Source organism: Clupea harengus, chromosome 16 (genome assembly GCF_900700415.2).
Source record: "Clupea harengus chromosome 16, Ch_v2.0.2, whole genome shotgun sequence".
Lineage (NCBI taxonomy): Eukaryota > Metazoa > Chordata > Actinopteri > Clupeiformes > Clupeidae > Clupea > Clupea harengus.
In genome coordinates this window covers 12,251,195-12,268,743 of record NC_045167.1, presented here as the reverse complement: position 1 = coordinate 12,268,743, position 17,549 = coordinate 12,251,195, and the positions used below count along the sequence as shown (strand labels likewise).

General features: G+C 43.3%; 1 protein-coding gene across 1 annotated transcript; it reads right to left on the bottom strand.

Annotated features, from left to right (window-relative positions):
* Positions 1 to 622: 622 nt before the first annotated feature.
* pkp2 (plakophilin 2) lies at positions 623 to 13,781 on the bottom strand. The gene is made up of 13 exons (XM_031583176.2): positions 13,328 to 13,781; positions 12,946 to 13,022; positions 9,160 to 9,803; positions 8,895 to 9,033; positions 8,511 to 8,718; positions 7,986 to 8,163; positions 4,135 to 4,252; positions 3,767 to 3,937; positions 3,429 to 3,605; positions 2,675 to 2,828; positions 2,306 to 2,498; positions 1,941 to 2,028; positions 623 to 1,751 (listed from the first exon to the last, which is right to left on the bottom strand). Exons 1-13 carry the CDS (start codon positions 13,527 to 13,529, stop codon positions 1,686 to 1,688), a joined length of 2,415 nt encoding a protein of 804 aa, XP_031439036.1. The 5' UTR covers positions 13,530 to 13,781; the 3' UTR covers positions 623 to 1,685.
* Between the last annotated feature and the right edge of the window lie 3,768 nt (positions 13,782 to 17,549).

Here is a 17,549-nt window from a genome sequence, read left to right as displayed (position 1 = left end):
GGTAGCCATGGACGTGCTTCTTGGTGGTCATGAACTACTTCACAAAGTGGCCTGAGGCGTACGCGGTTCCGCCACCACAGCTGATCACTCGGTCAGTGAGATGTTCTGCCGTTTCTGTGCGCCTGAGGAACTACATAGCGACCAAGGGCAGAACAGCAGAGCTGCTGTGTTCGGTGAAGTCTGTCCACGGCTGGGCATTAAAAAGACTATGACTACTCCGAAGACAACAGCACTTCTCCCACAGAGTGACGGACTGGTTGAACTATTTAACCACTCGCCACGCAGTTGGCAATTCTGTCCAGACGCCGGCAGCGTGACTGGGTTCAGCATCTGCTCCTGTTCCTTTGGCTATACTGGACGTAGCCCTGAAAGGGAGCTGCTCAGCCCCTCTGCCCCTTTGCAAACCCCCTTCCACTTTATGACGTATTTTCCTGTGTACTCAAATGTCTTTCAGCATTTAAGCAGTGTGTTTGAGATCGGTATGCTGATTCATTGTTGTAGGAGGAGCTTGTCCAGGCTTGTTTCGGTGGGTAAATGTAGGTACTGAGCAGAAGATTCTGTATGTTCTTTCCCTTGATTTTTGGTGTGTGACGCTGATAAAGTACAATGTCCAAACTGCTTGTCATGTAAAGTCTGATTTACTGTGACCTTGTACAGAGCACTTTATTATGAAATATAATGTCACATGCCAAGTCAAACAATTATGATTTTATTGTTAGTCCAGTTAGTTTTCATTTTATTGTCATCAATCTGAGGGTGACGTATATCTATCATCATCTTGTTCAGTCATTTGGTAGAAATACTTAACCGCTTAATAGAAATGTCTATAAATGGCATGGCCATTTGCATTGTTACCATATTCAAACTATTTTAAAACAAAATACTTAAAACGGTAAAACTGGCTAAACAAACATAAGAAATGTTAAGACCTGTGCATTGAAAAACGGATCAATCTGAATGCAGAAAAAAGTGATTCAGTACTAAGTGAAATGTACAAGACGGAGTTCACATCAGTGCCTATGTACTTTCATATTCAGACAAAACACAGCACTTTTGACTATTCTTACATTCTTGCCCTGTTGGTTGCAGTAGTGAGAGCATTTGTCTTTCTTAAGTGATGTGATGTGATTCTTTTCACTGTTGCTTTGCTATGGAAATTAGGTTGCCTGACTGCCTTTTATAAATATCTGCACAAAAAAACAAAAAACTTCTTTTGTTGAACTCGAACTTACAGCTGTTGTAAAAGTCAGTGGGACCTGGACGATGAGGCCACACTTTACTAAACGTCGTCAAACGAGTGAAAGTCAGGTTTTGTCTACCTCAGAATGTGGAACACGTGCTACATGTTCTCTATCACAGAGTCAACTCTGGGAAGGATACTTCCCCAGATGGAAGACAGGCCAGAGGAGTGTCGTCCAGGTGCTTTGAAACTGGAGCCGCGCACGTAATGCAAATCCCTCTGAGTGGAAAAACCACACCCAGGCTCCTCTGTGCTCCTTTATTCAAGGAGGCGGAAAAATAAAAGAGCCGCACCCTTATATTTGTACTTTCAGGTATAAATGGTCTGTCAGCAGAACCAGCCAATCAGCCGCCTGCAGTGGAGGAGTCGCACCTTTGTTTTTCGCCTGTGATGAGGTCACAGAGGAATCAGACTTCCTCTCTGTCCTGCTCCGCCACCACACCCCTTAGTCACGCATGGGCAGCCCCTTCAGCGCCCGATTGTTGACAAAGTCAGATTTCCGATAGCCAGCCTACCACAGACAGACAAGAAAGAGGCCATGTGTCACTTCATATCCTCTATTGAGATTAATAGGCATGGTAAACATCAGAAGCAGGCAGATATGCACCCAGTATCTGATTCTACTGGAGATAACTGGGTGAAGTGGTATAAATGAACAGTTATTGTCCCTGATTAAGGGTCTTTAATGTACCAGTCTCACCTTTTTGTAGGCTCCACGGAGCTCAGAGTGGCTCCACATGGTCTGCAGGAGGACACAGGCTGCTTGGGCCGCTCGAGTGGGTCCAAACCTATTGAAGACATGTGCATATAGCTGGTTAAGGCAAAGCTAGGTAAAGTGACATTAAGTGACATTAGCAGTGTCAGTGATTTCTGCCAACAACACATCACAGCTGAGAAAATCTCTGATTGATAGTATGACAGCACAGTTAATTGGCCATCATAATCACCCTAACAGTCCTTGCCAAAATGTAAATATCAAAGAGTGGCCAAATTTCAACCACAGAATGTTTTTCACTTCAGAGAATCTCATATATTTGAGATTGGTGTGTGGTAGGGGAGGCCCACCCGTGGTCCTTGGAGCTGATGCTGATGATCTTGGGCAGTGCCCCGTGGTTGACGACAGCACGGATGCTCTGCGTGTCGGCCTGGCAGAGGTTAATGAAGATGTAGCACAGAGACACGGTGACATCCGCCGGGAGGTCGGCGCTTGTGTCCGAGTTGGGCAGCATGGCCACCAGCTCAGGTAGCACCTGTTTGACTGAGGGGGGGTCACATGACAGGGAGCCACGTGAGAACCGTAGGACACCGTAGACAGCCACAGACATCCACACAGATAGAACACATTTGCCACATGAGTGGGTCTCTCATTTCCTCCCCCTCACCTTCTCTGATGCGCAAGGGTAGGAGGGGTCAGACAAGGGCTAGAAGACTCACTGATTTCACTGTGGAGGTCTCTGAAGCGTGACAGGTTCCTCAGCAGGGATACGGTGGTCTTCTTGATATCTGACTCTCCCCTCTGCAGCAGCGTCTTCAGCTGGGACAGCGCCCCCTCCCTCCGCACTACGGCGTGGGACAGCGACTCTGCTATCTGCCGGCGCAATCACGAGTCACAACAGCAGCAAGTCAGCTCAGACCGAATGTAGAATTGTTTGAGACAAGTATTTGTGCCATACTGGAAATGCTTTCACACTATATATACGTCAGATTACAAAATTGCTAATTTCTTTTTTAAGTAAAAGATTCAAGGTTTCTGGTGGTGTTATTTTTATGCCTCTAGGACAGGGGTTTTAAACTGGTTTTGTCCCAGGGACCACCATTCTGACTAGAAAGTAATCCGCGGCCCACTGATGTGCCAGTGATTCCCAAAACATTTTACAGTCCCGTACCCTTCTTTTTCATGTTTGTAACCGCCACGCCCCCTCCCCCCGCACACATATTCTGCCTATAACACTTACATATGTGAAATGATCAGGGTAGATCACTAACCGCCGCCACCACGCCCCTTCCCCCCGCGCACATATTCCGCCTATAGCACTTCTAAGTGTAATTTCTTCGCTGAATATGGGTCTACATCAGTATCACAAAAACTTGTGTCGCTTTAAAGGCATATTAACAACAAGACCAGAGGGGCTAAAAGAGTAAGACAACCCTGACAGGCCTCTGGGAAGCGGTGAGGGGTTGGTCTTACCGCTCCATTCCCCGCTGTGAGGTTCTGCAGGGCACCCACGGACGCCTCCTGCGTGCAGTGGCGGTTGCTGCAAGCGATGAGTGACAGGTACATGCGTGTGGTGATGGCGCTCCAGAGCCACTCAACCCCGCTGGGATTTGACTTGTCCTCCAGCAGGGGGCAGCGCCTCTCGGGTTGCTGAAAAGGCCCCGTGAGTCACAGTTAACACCAAAACAATATCCTGAGCATCATCTGGTCAAGAATGTGCTTGAAATGTTGAAAGGAGCTTTGAGTTTTGCTAGAATGTTGAGTAGCATTTTAAGGGTCAGTCACAGCTCTACTGGGATGGTGGTGTTTACCTCTACAATCTCAACACTCCTGACCGGGAAACAGCCTGGGGTTTTAGTCTTGACCATCCCCGTCTCTCGCGTCTCTCGCGTCTCGTGAAAATCCGCAGTGTACTTCGGTGGGAGCTCAGACTCAATCTGGTAGGAGAGGTTGTGCAGAACGCACACACAGTTCTCTGTGGACTACAAGTGAAGGCGACAAGAATACCACAGTGAGTGAGTGACCAACGAGTATCCTAATTAGTGCTGAAAAAACATCCAAAAGTCCAATCACAAGTTAATGGAAAGTCTTCACATCTAAAAGCTACACAACTTCTCTTTATTTTATGAACCCATGCGTATGGCATGGTGTTGATATATGCAAATGTGTGTGTTAAGACCTTGTCGTCAGGTTTGTAATCAGCGATGGTCCCTCGTGTGTAGTAGACGAGAGCATCGATGAGCCCAGTGTCCTCTCGCATGGCTTTACGGCCATCAGGGCCTGTTGAGCTGAGGTTGCTGAGGATGATAGAATCACACAAAACCAGGCATTTTGCCCTAATTAGTAATAATGATAATAACGATTATTAATTCCTGGGTCATCAGGAGAAATAAAAGCAAATAATATCACTCCTCAGAGTGAAACCTCAAAATGTTTTACAGTATTTTATTTCCACACTACTACACTACACTGCTTACTGCATCAACCTACCAACATCAAACTCAAGTTAGGGAAAGAGATGCAGCAGTTCCAACGGAACTTGGTGGGTGGCCACTGAACTGAAATTCTGTGTTACCGATGATTTAGAGGTCCAACACATGCAGGAATCAACTTCATCATCAGATACAGAGGGCAGAGGGCAGAATAACACTAGGGGCCGTCATCTTCATCATCAGATACAGAGGGCAGAGTAACACTAGGGGCCGTCATCTTCATCATCAGATACAGAGGGCAGAGTAACACTAGGAGCCGTCATCTTCATCATCAGATACAGAGGGCAGAGTAACACTAGGAGCCGTCATCTTCATCATCAGATACAGAGGGCAGAGTAACACTAGGGGCCGTCATCTTCATCATCAGATACAGAGGGCAGAGTAGCACTAGGGGCCGTCATCTTCATCATCAGATACAGAGGGCAGAGTAACACTAGGTGCCTGCATGCTGGGTGTGTGTTAGGAGGGGAGCCATACCACTTAACACATTCTGGCTTGCTGACTTCATTGCTCCTGTGAGAAGTCTGAAATGGATCTCTTGATTTCTTTAACCAACTTTGGGGCGGAATACAGCCTAAAGACGACATGACATCATTACACAACGCATTACGTATATTCAGTTATTGATGACTGTTCTTAACTCCAATAGGCAACAAATAACACTGACCAATCACATATATGGACAAGATCATACATTCTCCTCCTAGTCTGAGCAGGATAATAATTATTTGTACAATGGACAAATGTTGCTATAAATCCCCACTCTAACAAGGTTGTTGAACAAAGATATGACCTCATTCTGAGTCTGGACATAGCCACGATGAAACCAGCCTTTTGAGTTGTCCTACCAGATGAGGACACTATCGTCACTCTCTGCATTGCTTAAATTCCCTCAGCCTACTTACTCAGCACTCGCTGCCTGACCTTCAGTGTCTGCAGGCCTCCGGTGTTTTCTCCAATGTTTTTTTCAGCTGCATGATCCAGCTGAAGGCCCTAGCAGCAACTCCTACATCTGCGTATTCCAGCAGGAAACCTTTGCTGCAACTCGACAATTCCTTAAGGTCCGATAGACATTCTCCCGAGGCCCATATGGTTCTGTCAACCTGCTGCAAGACCAGACCAATAACTGCACTACTGGGGCACAGCCAGTCATACTGATTTGTTGTCGTCTAAGGATGGATATAGGCCACAGGGGACCCAATGATGATCCTCTGCCTAAACCACAGGAAACTTAAATAGGCCCTAATGATTCCCCCTCGCACAGACTTCTGGCAGTGTAATACAACCTTAGCAGCTTGCCTTTATTTTTCATTTTTCATCTTCATTTAAACCACAGTTAGGGTTAATTGGTGTTATTATTCTTGTATGACTCCTTGTAGAAATAGAGCATATTGCCTGTCAACCATGATACATCTGACTATTCAAAATCGATTTTCTATTCATTGCTACTGAGGACATGGTGGAGGCTTAGGAGCGCAGCCTGAAGCTTCACGGACAGTGAAAGATGAAGTTGGGATGAAGTTGGGACAGTGTCATCATCATTTACGCAAAGCTACGTTTTCACCAACCCACGCCGTAACGCAAGGATTGTGTTTTCAAAGGTCCAAAATACCATTGTCGTGTGAATGCAGGGCCAAAATGCAAAAAAAAATCTCAATTTTTGCAAAAAACAAAACACACTATGGAAGCTTATGATGTGACTTCAAAATCCATCACAGTGCACTTAGAAATGCCATCACTAAGAAGTGGTACGAGCAGGGAATTCAAAAATTCCGGAACCTTTACGAGAATGATACATTTATGACCTTTGAACAGTTAAGTAGAACCTTCCACCTCCCGCCCAGCTGCTAATTTTTACAAGTATCTACAGGTCAGACACTATAAGTACACTTGGGAACAGCACCCCCACTAGTACCCTCAGCTACACCTGGCACTAAAAAGTGCCCAAAATCCACAGGATGTGATGAATAGGGTCAAGGGTCAGTTCTTGGGATAAAAGCCCCTCTGGCTTCAACGTCCCAAAATGACTGACCTCCCTGTGAATGCTAATAAGGTATGGTCAAATCATTGTGATTGGCTAATAGAGAATGATGGAACTGCAAAATAGCCATTCTACTGTTATTTTGTATCATTTGTATCCGTAACATATATTATATATCTTTCTGTAATTTATCAATATTTTAAAAGAAAAATAAATACTTTAAAATAAGGATATCACAGGTGTTGCAGGTCTTTGTGCTATTTTAAAGAAGATCAAGGTGAAAGCTCCTCATTGTAAAAGGGATCTGAAAAGAAGGCAAAGGACAGTCCTATAGTCATACAAGGCAACAGAAAAGCACTGATAGTTTTCCATTTCAATCCTAAACCATGAGGGACTGTGTGAACAAACAGAAGGACAGAACCCTATTAATGATTAAATCAGCTGCGGCTAACACAGTCTGAATACTAAGCAGCTTCTACACAATTGCCCTTTAGGTAAATAAACGAGTGAGTGTCTAAAAATATTGGCTTCTAAAGCCTCCGAAATCGATCTGGGGAAGTAAATTATTCAGGTCTTGGCAGTGTTGCTAGGACAACAGGTCTTGTTACAAGGCAGGTTTTGTTTGGGGCTGGGATAGACTAGGCCAAGTGCCAGATCTGCGCTCAGGACAACTCTCGCTGTTTGATCAGCTTTGGTTGGGTGTGTCTCATTTCACGGGGCTGGGAGGTAAGTCTGCTGGTGCCGCTTACTGCAATGTCATAAACATTGGTGGTTTACACATTGACGGTTTACACACTGACGGTTTATCCTGAGGCTTCAGTCTTCTTTCAGTGTGCTCCTAAGATCATTGCTTTGTAAAACGACACGCGCTCAAAGGAGTCTCAAACATAGCATTTGTATCAACAGTTTAAAAAGCAGACCGAGGGGAAACTCCCTACACACCCCAACACGCATCATTTGAACTCACATACACCAAATTTGAATAGGTAGGCATTGATCAAAGAAATCTACAAGTAAAGTTTTTTCATCTGTCAAAATTAACCAAATATTACTTGAAATTTCAGAAAATGATTCCGCTACCCAGAAATGTAATACAGTGGGTCTTCTGCGCAAAACTTTGATTAGGACCCTTGTACAATCAGCTTAGAAAGTGGTGTTCCTCAAATGCCTATTCAGAAGCCTTGAGAGACTCTGCCCTCTTACTCGACCTCGTGATAAATATCGCACAGTGATGAAACATTGCGAGAGAGGGTGGGACCCACAGATAAACAAGATGACACACACAAAGACAACTCATATCCAAATATAAAATGCCTGTCAAACAGCACCTGACATGACACACAGACACAACTCGTCTCCAAACATTAAATGCATGTCAAGTGACTGCAAAAGGGATTGAAGATGTCAAACTGGCCAATCTGATCTGATACTTTATATAAAACAGAATGAAATAAACTGGTTTGCACAGAAGATGGCAAAACTGGGCAGCACATTTATATGGATTCAGTTACATATTCTACCACCGATAAATGGTAATCCTCTCTAGGTCTGTCCTACCGTAAGCAGCCTGTTGCATTGTAGAAGACCTCTGTGTCAGCCAGCAGGCTATCTTTGGGGTTTTCTCCCTCGTTAATGCCAGAACACGGCACAAGCACGGAGTCTGTGAGGGTCTTCAGGGACTCTCGTAGAAGATACTCCTTCAGCTGGTCATGGGAGGACAGGTTCCACAGCAGTCCTGGTAAGACACAGACAAGTCAATAATTAACGGTTTATTGCTAAGGATACAGTTTGATGAGACCTTAGAACGCAATAGAAGACAACACAAACAAACTCAGGAAAAATCTATTTGGTAGCCCTTGAAGCAGCTATGGTAGAATTCTGTCAGGCAGGCCAAATATTTTTTTTATGAAATTGAATGTAAAGTAATGTCAACTGACAATACATATTTTCCAGATGAATGAAATTGAGTGTTCTCCTCTGATTCCGATTTGGAACCGAAGGCTGGAGGCACCATTTCAACCCCCAAAATGGCTCTTGACAAGACTCATCACCAAGGTTACTCTACACACCAACACGGCTCACCTGTGAGTTGCCTTCGGGTCTCGATGTCTCTGCTTCTTTTGAGCAGGCGCAGGATGGCAGGGACACCCTCACTGTCCCTCACCTCCATCTTGTTCTGGTTGCTCTCGAAGACGATGTTGCGCAGGGCCCCAGAGGCTGCTTGCTGAAGCTCCTCACTGTCACTTTGCAGAAGGGCGATCAACTTTTGGATGCCATGCAAGTAAAAGACCTACAGAGAAGACCAGGTTTTTTACTTTACTTCATATCCGTATTACATAATTGCAGTTTCCTTTTATCATGGGATAACCTCACAAAAACCTATACTGTTTATTATGTAGTGATAGGAGTGTATCTCATAGACTGCCAGCATGCCTCCACACCACTGGGACTATTTTGCTGGTTTACCATTCTCTTAGCATCAGCGCTGTTGAAACACTGATGCTGCAGGAAGCTGGCGGCAGACACCTGCAGGTCCACGTCGTTCTGTGTCAGAAGGCGGACCGCTTTCTCCACGGTCATCACGGTGCCCTGCCCCTCAGCTGTCCTGGAGGCATGACATACGAGACATGAGAAATAACCCGACACTTCCTGCCTCTTTAACACTTTAACACATTACACGAGTGGTTGATCATTAGTGAAACCATGTTATCTGTGTAAGCACAGCGCTTACCTTTCAGTGACTGCTGTCTGCTGAGCCTGTAGTCCAACTGCCTCCTTCCTCACACCTGCATCTACCTCCATGCTGACCACTGAGGGTGGGTAGGACCTCCGCTTCAGCGTCTCTCTGTCCTTCCTCACCTGTCTCAGCCAGCCCAGGCTCCCCGAGTTCTGGCCGCCCCAACCAGACTGTCCTCCTCCCTGCCTTTGTGACCCGTACGAACCCATTGCGACCCGTTGGGCCTCTGAGGTCTGATAGGGAGTGCTGTGCAGGAGGACATCTTCACGCAGCACCCCGGGCCTGGGCTGGGAGACGGGTTGGTTGGCGGGTCGGTTCACGGCGCCGTGCAGGGAGTTGTACCAGGGGGTGCCGTGGACGACCTCCGAGCGGGCGTAGCGGTGGGAGGACTGGGCCAGTGTGCGAGGGCTCTGTTCCGTCAGAGACGGGCGTGCTGTGGGGATGGTGAAGGAGCCGTGGGCCCAGCTGGAGCTCCGACTGTGCCGCTGGGTTCTGAGGCCCAGACGGGCCCGGGGCGGCTCAGGGCTGGCGTCTGGAGACACCTCCACCCGCAGCAGAGGACTCTTAAGGCCTGCCTTCCAGCTGAAGCTGTTGCCTCCATCATAAGTGACCATTCGGCCCTGAGACGAGTGGTTATGCTGTAAAAGTGGAAGACTGTGTTATGAATGTGGTTCAGCACCCTTCCTTGTCACATCTCACTCCAACACTATGGCGGCTGTGTTAATCTCCACACTTCACACATAATGCGTATTATCATTAACATCACTATGCTGAATTAATTCCAAACTGAATTAATTCCACATATGATAGTAATTTCATATACGACCCTTTTATTCAACTCGACAGACATTCAGAACTACATGTGACTTATAAACCACAAGAAGATCATCATACAGAACACAGAAAGAAATGGTCATACTGTAGCAGCTAAACACACAACAGATATGAGATTTAATTACAGGAAATACCTCTGTACTGAGAAAAGCACTGGCAATGTCAGTTTATTCAAATGACGCTAATCTGTAATTTATCTTACACTCTGAATCATTTTTTCTTTTATTGCGAGGATTTTTCTCACAGAGTTATGAAAGCATACAACTATCGCTTTTGTGATGCCCCAAGCTGCGTTTGGGTTCCACTTGGTTTAATCGTGGGTGAATTCCCTTACCAGGGCTATACAGGGCAGACTTTAGGACCCTGGGGAGGTGTTCTGGGGACTAGGTAGGTTGGGCTTTCCCTAATTGAAAGCTCACCTGCAGATTGTTTGACTAGTGGCTGATCAGTGCCAATCTAGTCAAACAAAAGGGTTTAAAGAGTCAGTAAGAAGGACTGACGAGAGAGCGAGAGAGAGAGACAGAGGGGAAGGTGCCGGTTGCACTGGGTGCAAGCCGGAGGGTTTACCCCATTTTCTGTTTGTTTAAATACCTTTGTTGTAAGTTTGAAGCCTTAATAAAGAACGTGCTTTTGGATAATTCCCTTGTTGCGTCCTTCTGAGAGCTGGGCTGCGACACTTTGTCCCCTGCTTTTCTTTTCAGAACCTTTCTTTTACTAGTCTCCATGTATTGGATTTCTATTAGTCCTTCTCCATTTGCATACACAAATGAACACAAAACAGTCAGACAAGGCATGTGATGACGAAGGGAATGACGAAGAGTGGGACTGACATTTCCGTAGTGGAAAGCAGATGTGAAACTAACAGGCACACTGACATGGAAAGGATTTGTCAAGAGGAAGGCCAAGGGGTTGCGCTACAAACACCACTTTTATATTACAGGCCAACAACCTTGCATTCCTCACATGCTTTCCCTCCAGGCACAGAGGCTCTGGGACAGGGCTATGTTTAACCTTTAACTGGCCATTTACTGACATGCATTATAAAAACATGAATATATATACAATACATGCAGCATAAGCCTAAAGCTTTTTATGTTTTTTTTTTACAAAGGGAAACTGTTGATACTTCAATAAATAATGAATCAATGTCCAATCAGTGACCAACTTGCATAGGCAAGGTTTTTGCGTGGTGGAACTACCATGGGTCAAATCTAGATGCCCAAAGTTTAAGCCTACTTGATGGACGGCACACAACATCATTCTTTTTATATTACGTTCAAATAGAAAGTGTTTGCTCTGTTCGGGGCCAACGTTCGCATTTTTCTGGGTCAGTGGACATGATGTAGCATGTGTGATTGTACGTTTTTATGGGGCAATAAGTGTGCATGGCTACTAATCACGTCAGAACGTCCGAAAAATGAACAAAAAATTCCTCTCGTCTTTCCCACTACACATGGATTACCCACTTTAAGGTCTGCTAAACATCAGGAGAGGCATTGCTGTGAGATTTGACCATCAACAGCACTAATCCCACTAGCCTGTTAACTAGATGGAGGTGATGGTTTAGATTTTTTGGGCACTGGGAATTACTAGGAATTTGTTGCCCTTCATACCTCTCACTTAGGACGTTTTTTTTAAACAAGCAATTTTACCTTTGCTTATTTATTGATTAAATACTATTAAATATCCATCATAGTATCATAACCACCTTCTTTGGGTGTGTTGCCGCCAGGCCATATTATTTGTACACATCATTTCATGTCATCATCATTACCAGTAATTAACCGTTCAGTACCTTTCAGTCAGACCAAATGAGACTGCTAAATTAGCTTTTGTTTCATGAGTATCCACATGATGTATGAAATCACAAGCTGCCCCTAAGTTTTCTATGATTGAAAAGGGTAAAAATAGCACTAAAGCATTGCTGTAGACTGCCCATCATTCGTGATTCAATTCTGATCCAATATTGCAATTACACTTCTCTGTTCGCTCGACTCAGTCTGCCACCGTATTGCTGGGGTTTAGGTGGCACGGCTGAAGCTCGGCTAGTCCAACACAAAAAGGATTTAGCATATCTCAAGAATTTACCCTCTCTGCACTGGCAGTGTTGTAGAACTGATTGTATAAGCCTACAATCCCTTTAAGGCGGCACACAGCCTTGCTTCTGACTGTAATTAAGCCTGGTTTTAGAAGTTGACTCAAAGAGCCCTGGCTGAGTCTGGATTCAGATGAAAAGGAGACATATGACTTTAGATGTTCACTATGTGTCCTTACTTGTAAGTCTCAGTGTTAAACATAGTTTTCAAAGATTCACAATCCAGATTCATTGACAGGATTTTTCCTGCATGTTCGCCAGTGTCAATGAATAGCTGAATACCCTTTATAAATTATATATGAATATTCTTGTAGCTTTAACTTATGCGTTGGTGTTTATCTTATCGCTTCTTTGTAACACTGATATTTCAGTGGTAGGCTACTGTTTTCATTTGTCCACTTCATCTTGTTGTTGTACATCGTTTTGTATTCAATTTTAATCTCACTGGTGTTGTTTGAAATTTCATGCATTTCAAGCACTACACAGACACTGTCATTACAGTAGCAATAGCCATCCCTCTGGAAGAAATTCTCACACCTCAAATACCTATCACTGTTCACGCACTTATACAGAACACCCATGTCTGCCATATGATGGACATGAGACTATTTTCTGATATCGTAAGTATCTGGTGCAGAATATAACACTGGTGTGTTAATTCAGCAAGATGGTTGAAGTGACTCAAGTTAATGAGAATGTGTCACATATTCAAATAACAGGTCCAAGATACAGTTGTCCAATCTTTCATCCGTATTAGTGAGTGAGTTCCAATTTGAGTTAATTACATAATTGCTGTTGCAGTGTTGAGCCACTTAATATAGAAATATGTTAATGCGATGTGCCTGACTTACATTCAGGTGAAGGGAGAGTCCATTAGTCATCCCATAGCTGCTTGATAAGCTTTTGCTGCTGGACACTTGAGGGCTGCCTGAGAGGTGATAAATATGTAAACAGTCTACACACACCAAGTCTAATTACCTGGTTTCTTGGCCAATTTATTCATCACAGAAACACATTTGAAAAGGGTTCAGATATATGATACTGTATTTGTTAACCAAAAATCAATCTGAAATTTTAGACACGACGTGTCGAAACAATTAAAGTGCTTCTCTGACTAAACCTGTCAAGCAGGGAAACACAAGTTTCCTTTTAAATATGAGTCATTGTCCTTTGTCCTCTTTATGACTGTATGAAACTTTACAGGAATGAGTAAGTATAATAGTCATAACCTACTATAGGTCGATATCCTTCCTTTGCGAGCGAGGGTATGTTGCACTTGCTGCTGAACTCGGAGACTCCGTTCAGTGAACAAATTCTTGGATATCGTAATTCTTTCTTCTGTAGGCACAGCCAAGCTTGTATCATTAGCTTCTAGAGACAGCAACGTTTCCTGTACGGGTAACACGGACTTTATAAAATGCGGTTCCAATGCCATTTCACCCTCTTTCAAAGTTCAAACGCTATTCCTCCGACGTTTACGAAAAACAAGGAGGAGAGAGACAGGTGCTCCTAGATTGAGGCACTGCTGGTTCATCTACTTAGTTCCCTTTCTCAGGTGACTTCACCGCCTTGCCAAAGTTGTTACGAGGGGCGTGGTCTGAATAACCTAGAGGCATACGATATCCCTATTTAGATGCACAGTGACCGTGTTCATAAACATTTTTGTTGGTTGAATTGATTACCGTGGCAGTATTCCTGTAGGCTATGTTCATAATGCATGTTCACTCGAATCGTGGTTCACTCCCAGAGCTTGGCAAATAAAGGTCGACGCAATGAGTGAGCAACAAAACAGAAGTTTTAGTTAGTTAAGAATGTAAGCTACAAAGCAGTCAGTCAGTTAATCATGGCTGACGGCAAAGGGTGAATAAAGGGGTAATGAAGTGTTAGAAGCAACAAAAAAACGCCCCTGAGCAGCATAACTCAGGCCTACACCCCAAACAAAACACAAGTGAAAATGGGGTACAAGTAATAACCAACGTGAGGAAGAATCCAATCCCTGGCTGTCTGAAGTAGCAGGGCGCAGGTGAATTCAGAGACTCCAGCCTCACCAACTGGCCAGCGCATGGTACAGGGGTAAATTAAGGGAAATGCCATAAAACAAAGGAATAAATATTTATTCTGTATAATGAATGGTGTTCTAGTGCAATCATGTGTCAAAGTCCTTTCAGATAATTCGGAAATCAAAATCGTAATGAAGTAATGGTGCCATTACATAATACATTATACCAGTATCAGTAATTTTCCCACGGTTTGCTTATTATTTTAACTGATAGGGTGTGACTACACTAAGTGATGGTGAAATTACACAGTCCTTTCTTCAACACTGCAAGATAGGGCATTTAGCATTTCTCTGTGTGCCCTTCTAGGTTTGTTATGGTTCACTTGTTATTTAACCTGATAGGGTGTGACTACACTTAACTGTTCTGTTATGGGCAGTCTAATGATACGTACTTAAAAGCATTTTCAAGGTTTACACGATTATTTGCAGAGTGTAAATGATTACATTTAGTCATTTAGCAGACGCTTTTATCCAAAGCGACGTACAAAGGAGAAAACAATCAAGCTACGAGCAACAGAGACCTAGTGTAACAATAAATACTACTTTACATAATAAATACTACTTTAAATTATTCTTAACCAGCCTTCACATAATGCAAAATGTTCACCTGACCAACTGACAAATATTGTGCCCTTGTCACTATGAAGCCCACTCAGCTGAGGGTTCTTTACTGTGACACTTATTAAAGTATTACCTAGGGCTGAAAAAGGAGTTAGCATAAAGGATACAAAGTACATGTCTAGAGGCCAATAATACTAATTATAATAATAATCCATTTTATTTAATGGTGCCTTTCATGGAACTCAAGGTCTTAGATCAGTAATAAAATATAGAATAAGCAACAAAGCACCCAGTAAAACATCAGCACAAAACAGTGAGACATGCCATACACAACAGAGCAGAGCTCAGCAATGAGTTCAAATCAGTGTGAAGTGAAACAAGATGCAGGTGATGCAGTTAAAGTGACAAAGCTAGTTTAAAAAGATGGGTTTTAAGAGCAGCTTTGAAGTCTGTGGTGGAGTTAGGCTAGAAAATGACAAAAGCTGTCGTTTTTTCTACACTTTTACCAACTTGGGAAAACAGAGATGTTGGTAAAAGTGTACAGGAGCATACTATTTGTGGAGTCGGTGCACAGCTGTCTTTCTCAAGGACTGAAGGACTGGGCTTGATATATGTCTGTGCCACTCCTTTGAAATTCCACAGCACCTCACAGAAATTTCAGAGGAAGGCTATAGCCCTCAAGTTCCATGACTTGGCGAACACAACCATGGAGTCATTACCAACCTTTACAACAGAGGTGTGTGCCTGGATTCGTGTTGGTTTAGTTTCTCAGGGTTGTTTGTGTGCTGAGCTTCTTATTTCACACAGATAACAGAAGATAAGACAGGATTGGTTAAATACTGTACGTACTGTACATAATTTATACATAATGCTGATGAAGAAGCACTGATTAAATCGAAAACTCAACTGGTGAATGTGAATAGTAAGAAGTGGGTATTTTGAAAACACTTTTTCATCTCTTTGCCTGTATGGAGAACTTAAAGCATGTATGCTCCCATGTTTTAATGCACTTCCTGTTGACCATGATCTTACTAATGCTCTCATTTTTTAACGAACATATAAGAACAGATTACTCTCACTGACTCATGTTGATTGTAAGCAAATCACACTCACCCTTGAACTTCACCTGTCTCAGCCGGCTCAGTTTTCTACTGACATCTACTGTTGTAAAAGTGAAATAACAACTAGGTTTTCCAAGGCAACAGCCAAAACTCAATTGTGGTTGAAAGCTGTCTATATATTGTGCACATAAGAAAAACAGCAGCTAATTCCAAATGAATGAACACTAACAAACTAGAAAATGCATTTCCTGAAGGAAATACCAGTGCATGAAATGCAAAAGTTAAGAAAGGAAGAAGAAAAGAAAGAAGAGTGAAGAAGCAAAGAAGAAAGGAAAGAAGAGTAAAAGAAGGAAAGAAGAGTGGAAGAAAGTAAAGAAGAGTGGAAGAAGGAAGGAAGAGTGGAAGAAGGAAAGAAGAAAAGAAAGACGAGTGAAAGAAAGGAAAGAAGAGTGGAAGAAGGAAATAAGAAAAGAAAGAAGAGTGAAAGAAGGAAAGAAGAAAGGAAGAAGAGTGAAAGAAGGAAAAAAGATTTGAAGAAGGAAAGAAGAGTGGAAGAAGGAAAGAAGAATAGAAAGAAGAGTGAAGAAAGGAAAGAAGAGTAGAAGAAGGAAAGAAGAAAAGAAGAAGAGTGAAAGAAGGAAAAAAGATTGGAAGAAGGAAAGAAGAGTGGAAGAAGGAAAGAAGAAAGAAAAGAAGAGTGGAAGAAGGAAAGAAGAAAGGAAAGAGAAAACAAATTAGAGTATGGAAGGTGTCTCTTAATATCCCTAGTTATACAGTTGAATGGAGAGGGACAGAGAGAAGAGGAGCCTTGGAACCTTGGCGCAGGTGTCAGTGAAGCACAGGTGCAAGCCAATTTAACGACCCTATTATGATGTCATAATGGCCCAATGTAAGTCAATGGGAAAATTTGTATTCGTTTTTCTTTAATATCTTAAAAACTATAAAGTTCAGAAAAATGAAAAATATATAGCATAAGTGTCGTTTACAAGACCTACGCGACAAAGTTTGAACGAAGTTTCTACGTTAAGCGGTTCGAGCTGAATAAATCGCAGAAGTCGGTACAAAGAATAAGAAGAAGAAGTATAAGAAACAAAGGAATAACAATACAGGGCATTTCATGCACTGTAATTAAGTGAGTGGTTTTGATATTTTGAAGCATGTCTGCTTTCAGAAATGTTGACTTCCCTAAATCGTCAGTGTCCTAACAGTTGTTAAATGAGAGACCACAAAAGTTACTCTCCTCCTTTTAAGATAGTTTTTTAAAAAACTGAACCAGTGAGTAGATATAAAGCTTTTAGGCCTGGTTTCGTCCCAACCCCTTGTCCCTTGCCAAATAAAGTCTACCTTCCTTTACTTGCACGGAAGCTCTGCCAGACTGATGGGCATCCCAAAACAGTGGTGAAGTGGATAATATAATCTAATAATAAACGTGCATCAAGGCACCTACAATACCGCACTACATAGAAGTGCTACGCATGTTTCAGGATAAGGATGGATTTGAAGTTATTCTGTTGTAAACGTTTCAAAAGTTGGTTATCAGCCAACGATTCTGCCTCTGTCTGGAAAGGGCTTAGGTTGATTATCAATTGTAAGCCTAGAGCCCCCCACTCCACAAACGACTCACGCCTGGCCAACAACTTGAATGAGTTTTACTGTCGCTTTGATGGACAATGGAACAGTCCTGACACCATCCCCCGTAACACCCTCCACAGTGACGACTCTCTCCATCCTGGAGAGGGACGTCAACAGGCTATTCAAGATACAGAACCCCCGC

Bases quoted from the DNA above. Each gene is read 5' to 3' on its own strand.
- pkp2 (XM_031583176.2), bottom strand. From the start codon at position 13,529: ATGGCATTGGAACCGCATTTTATAAAGTCCGTGTTACCCGTACAGGAA. The intron at 2,029-2,305 runs GTGGGCCTCCCC...TGTCTTCAATAG, and splicing joins ATCAGCTCCAAGGACCACGG to GTTTGGACCCACTCGAGCGG. The intron at 1,752-1,940 runs GTGAGACTGGTA...TGTCTGTGGTAG, and splicing joins TCCGTGGAGCCTACAAAAAG to GCTGGCTATCGGAAATCTGA.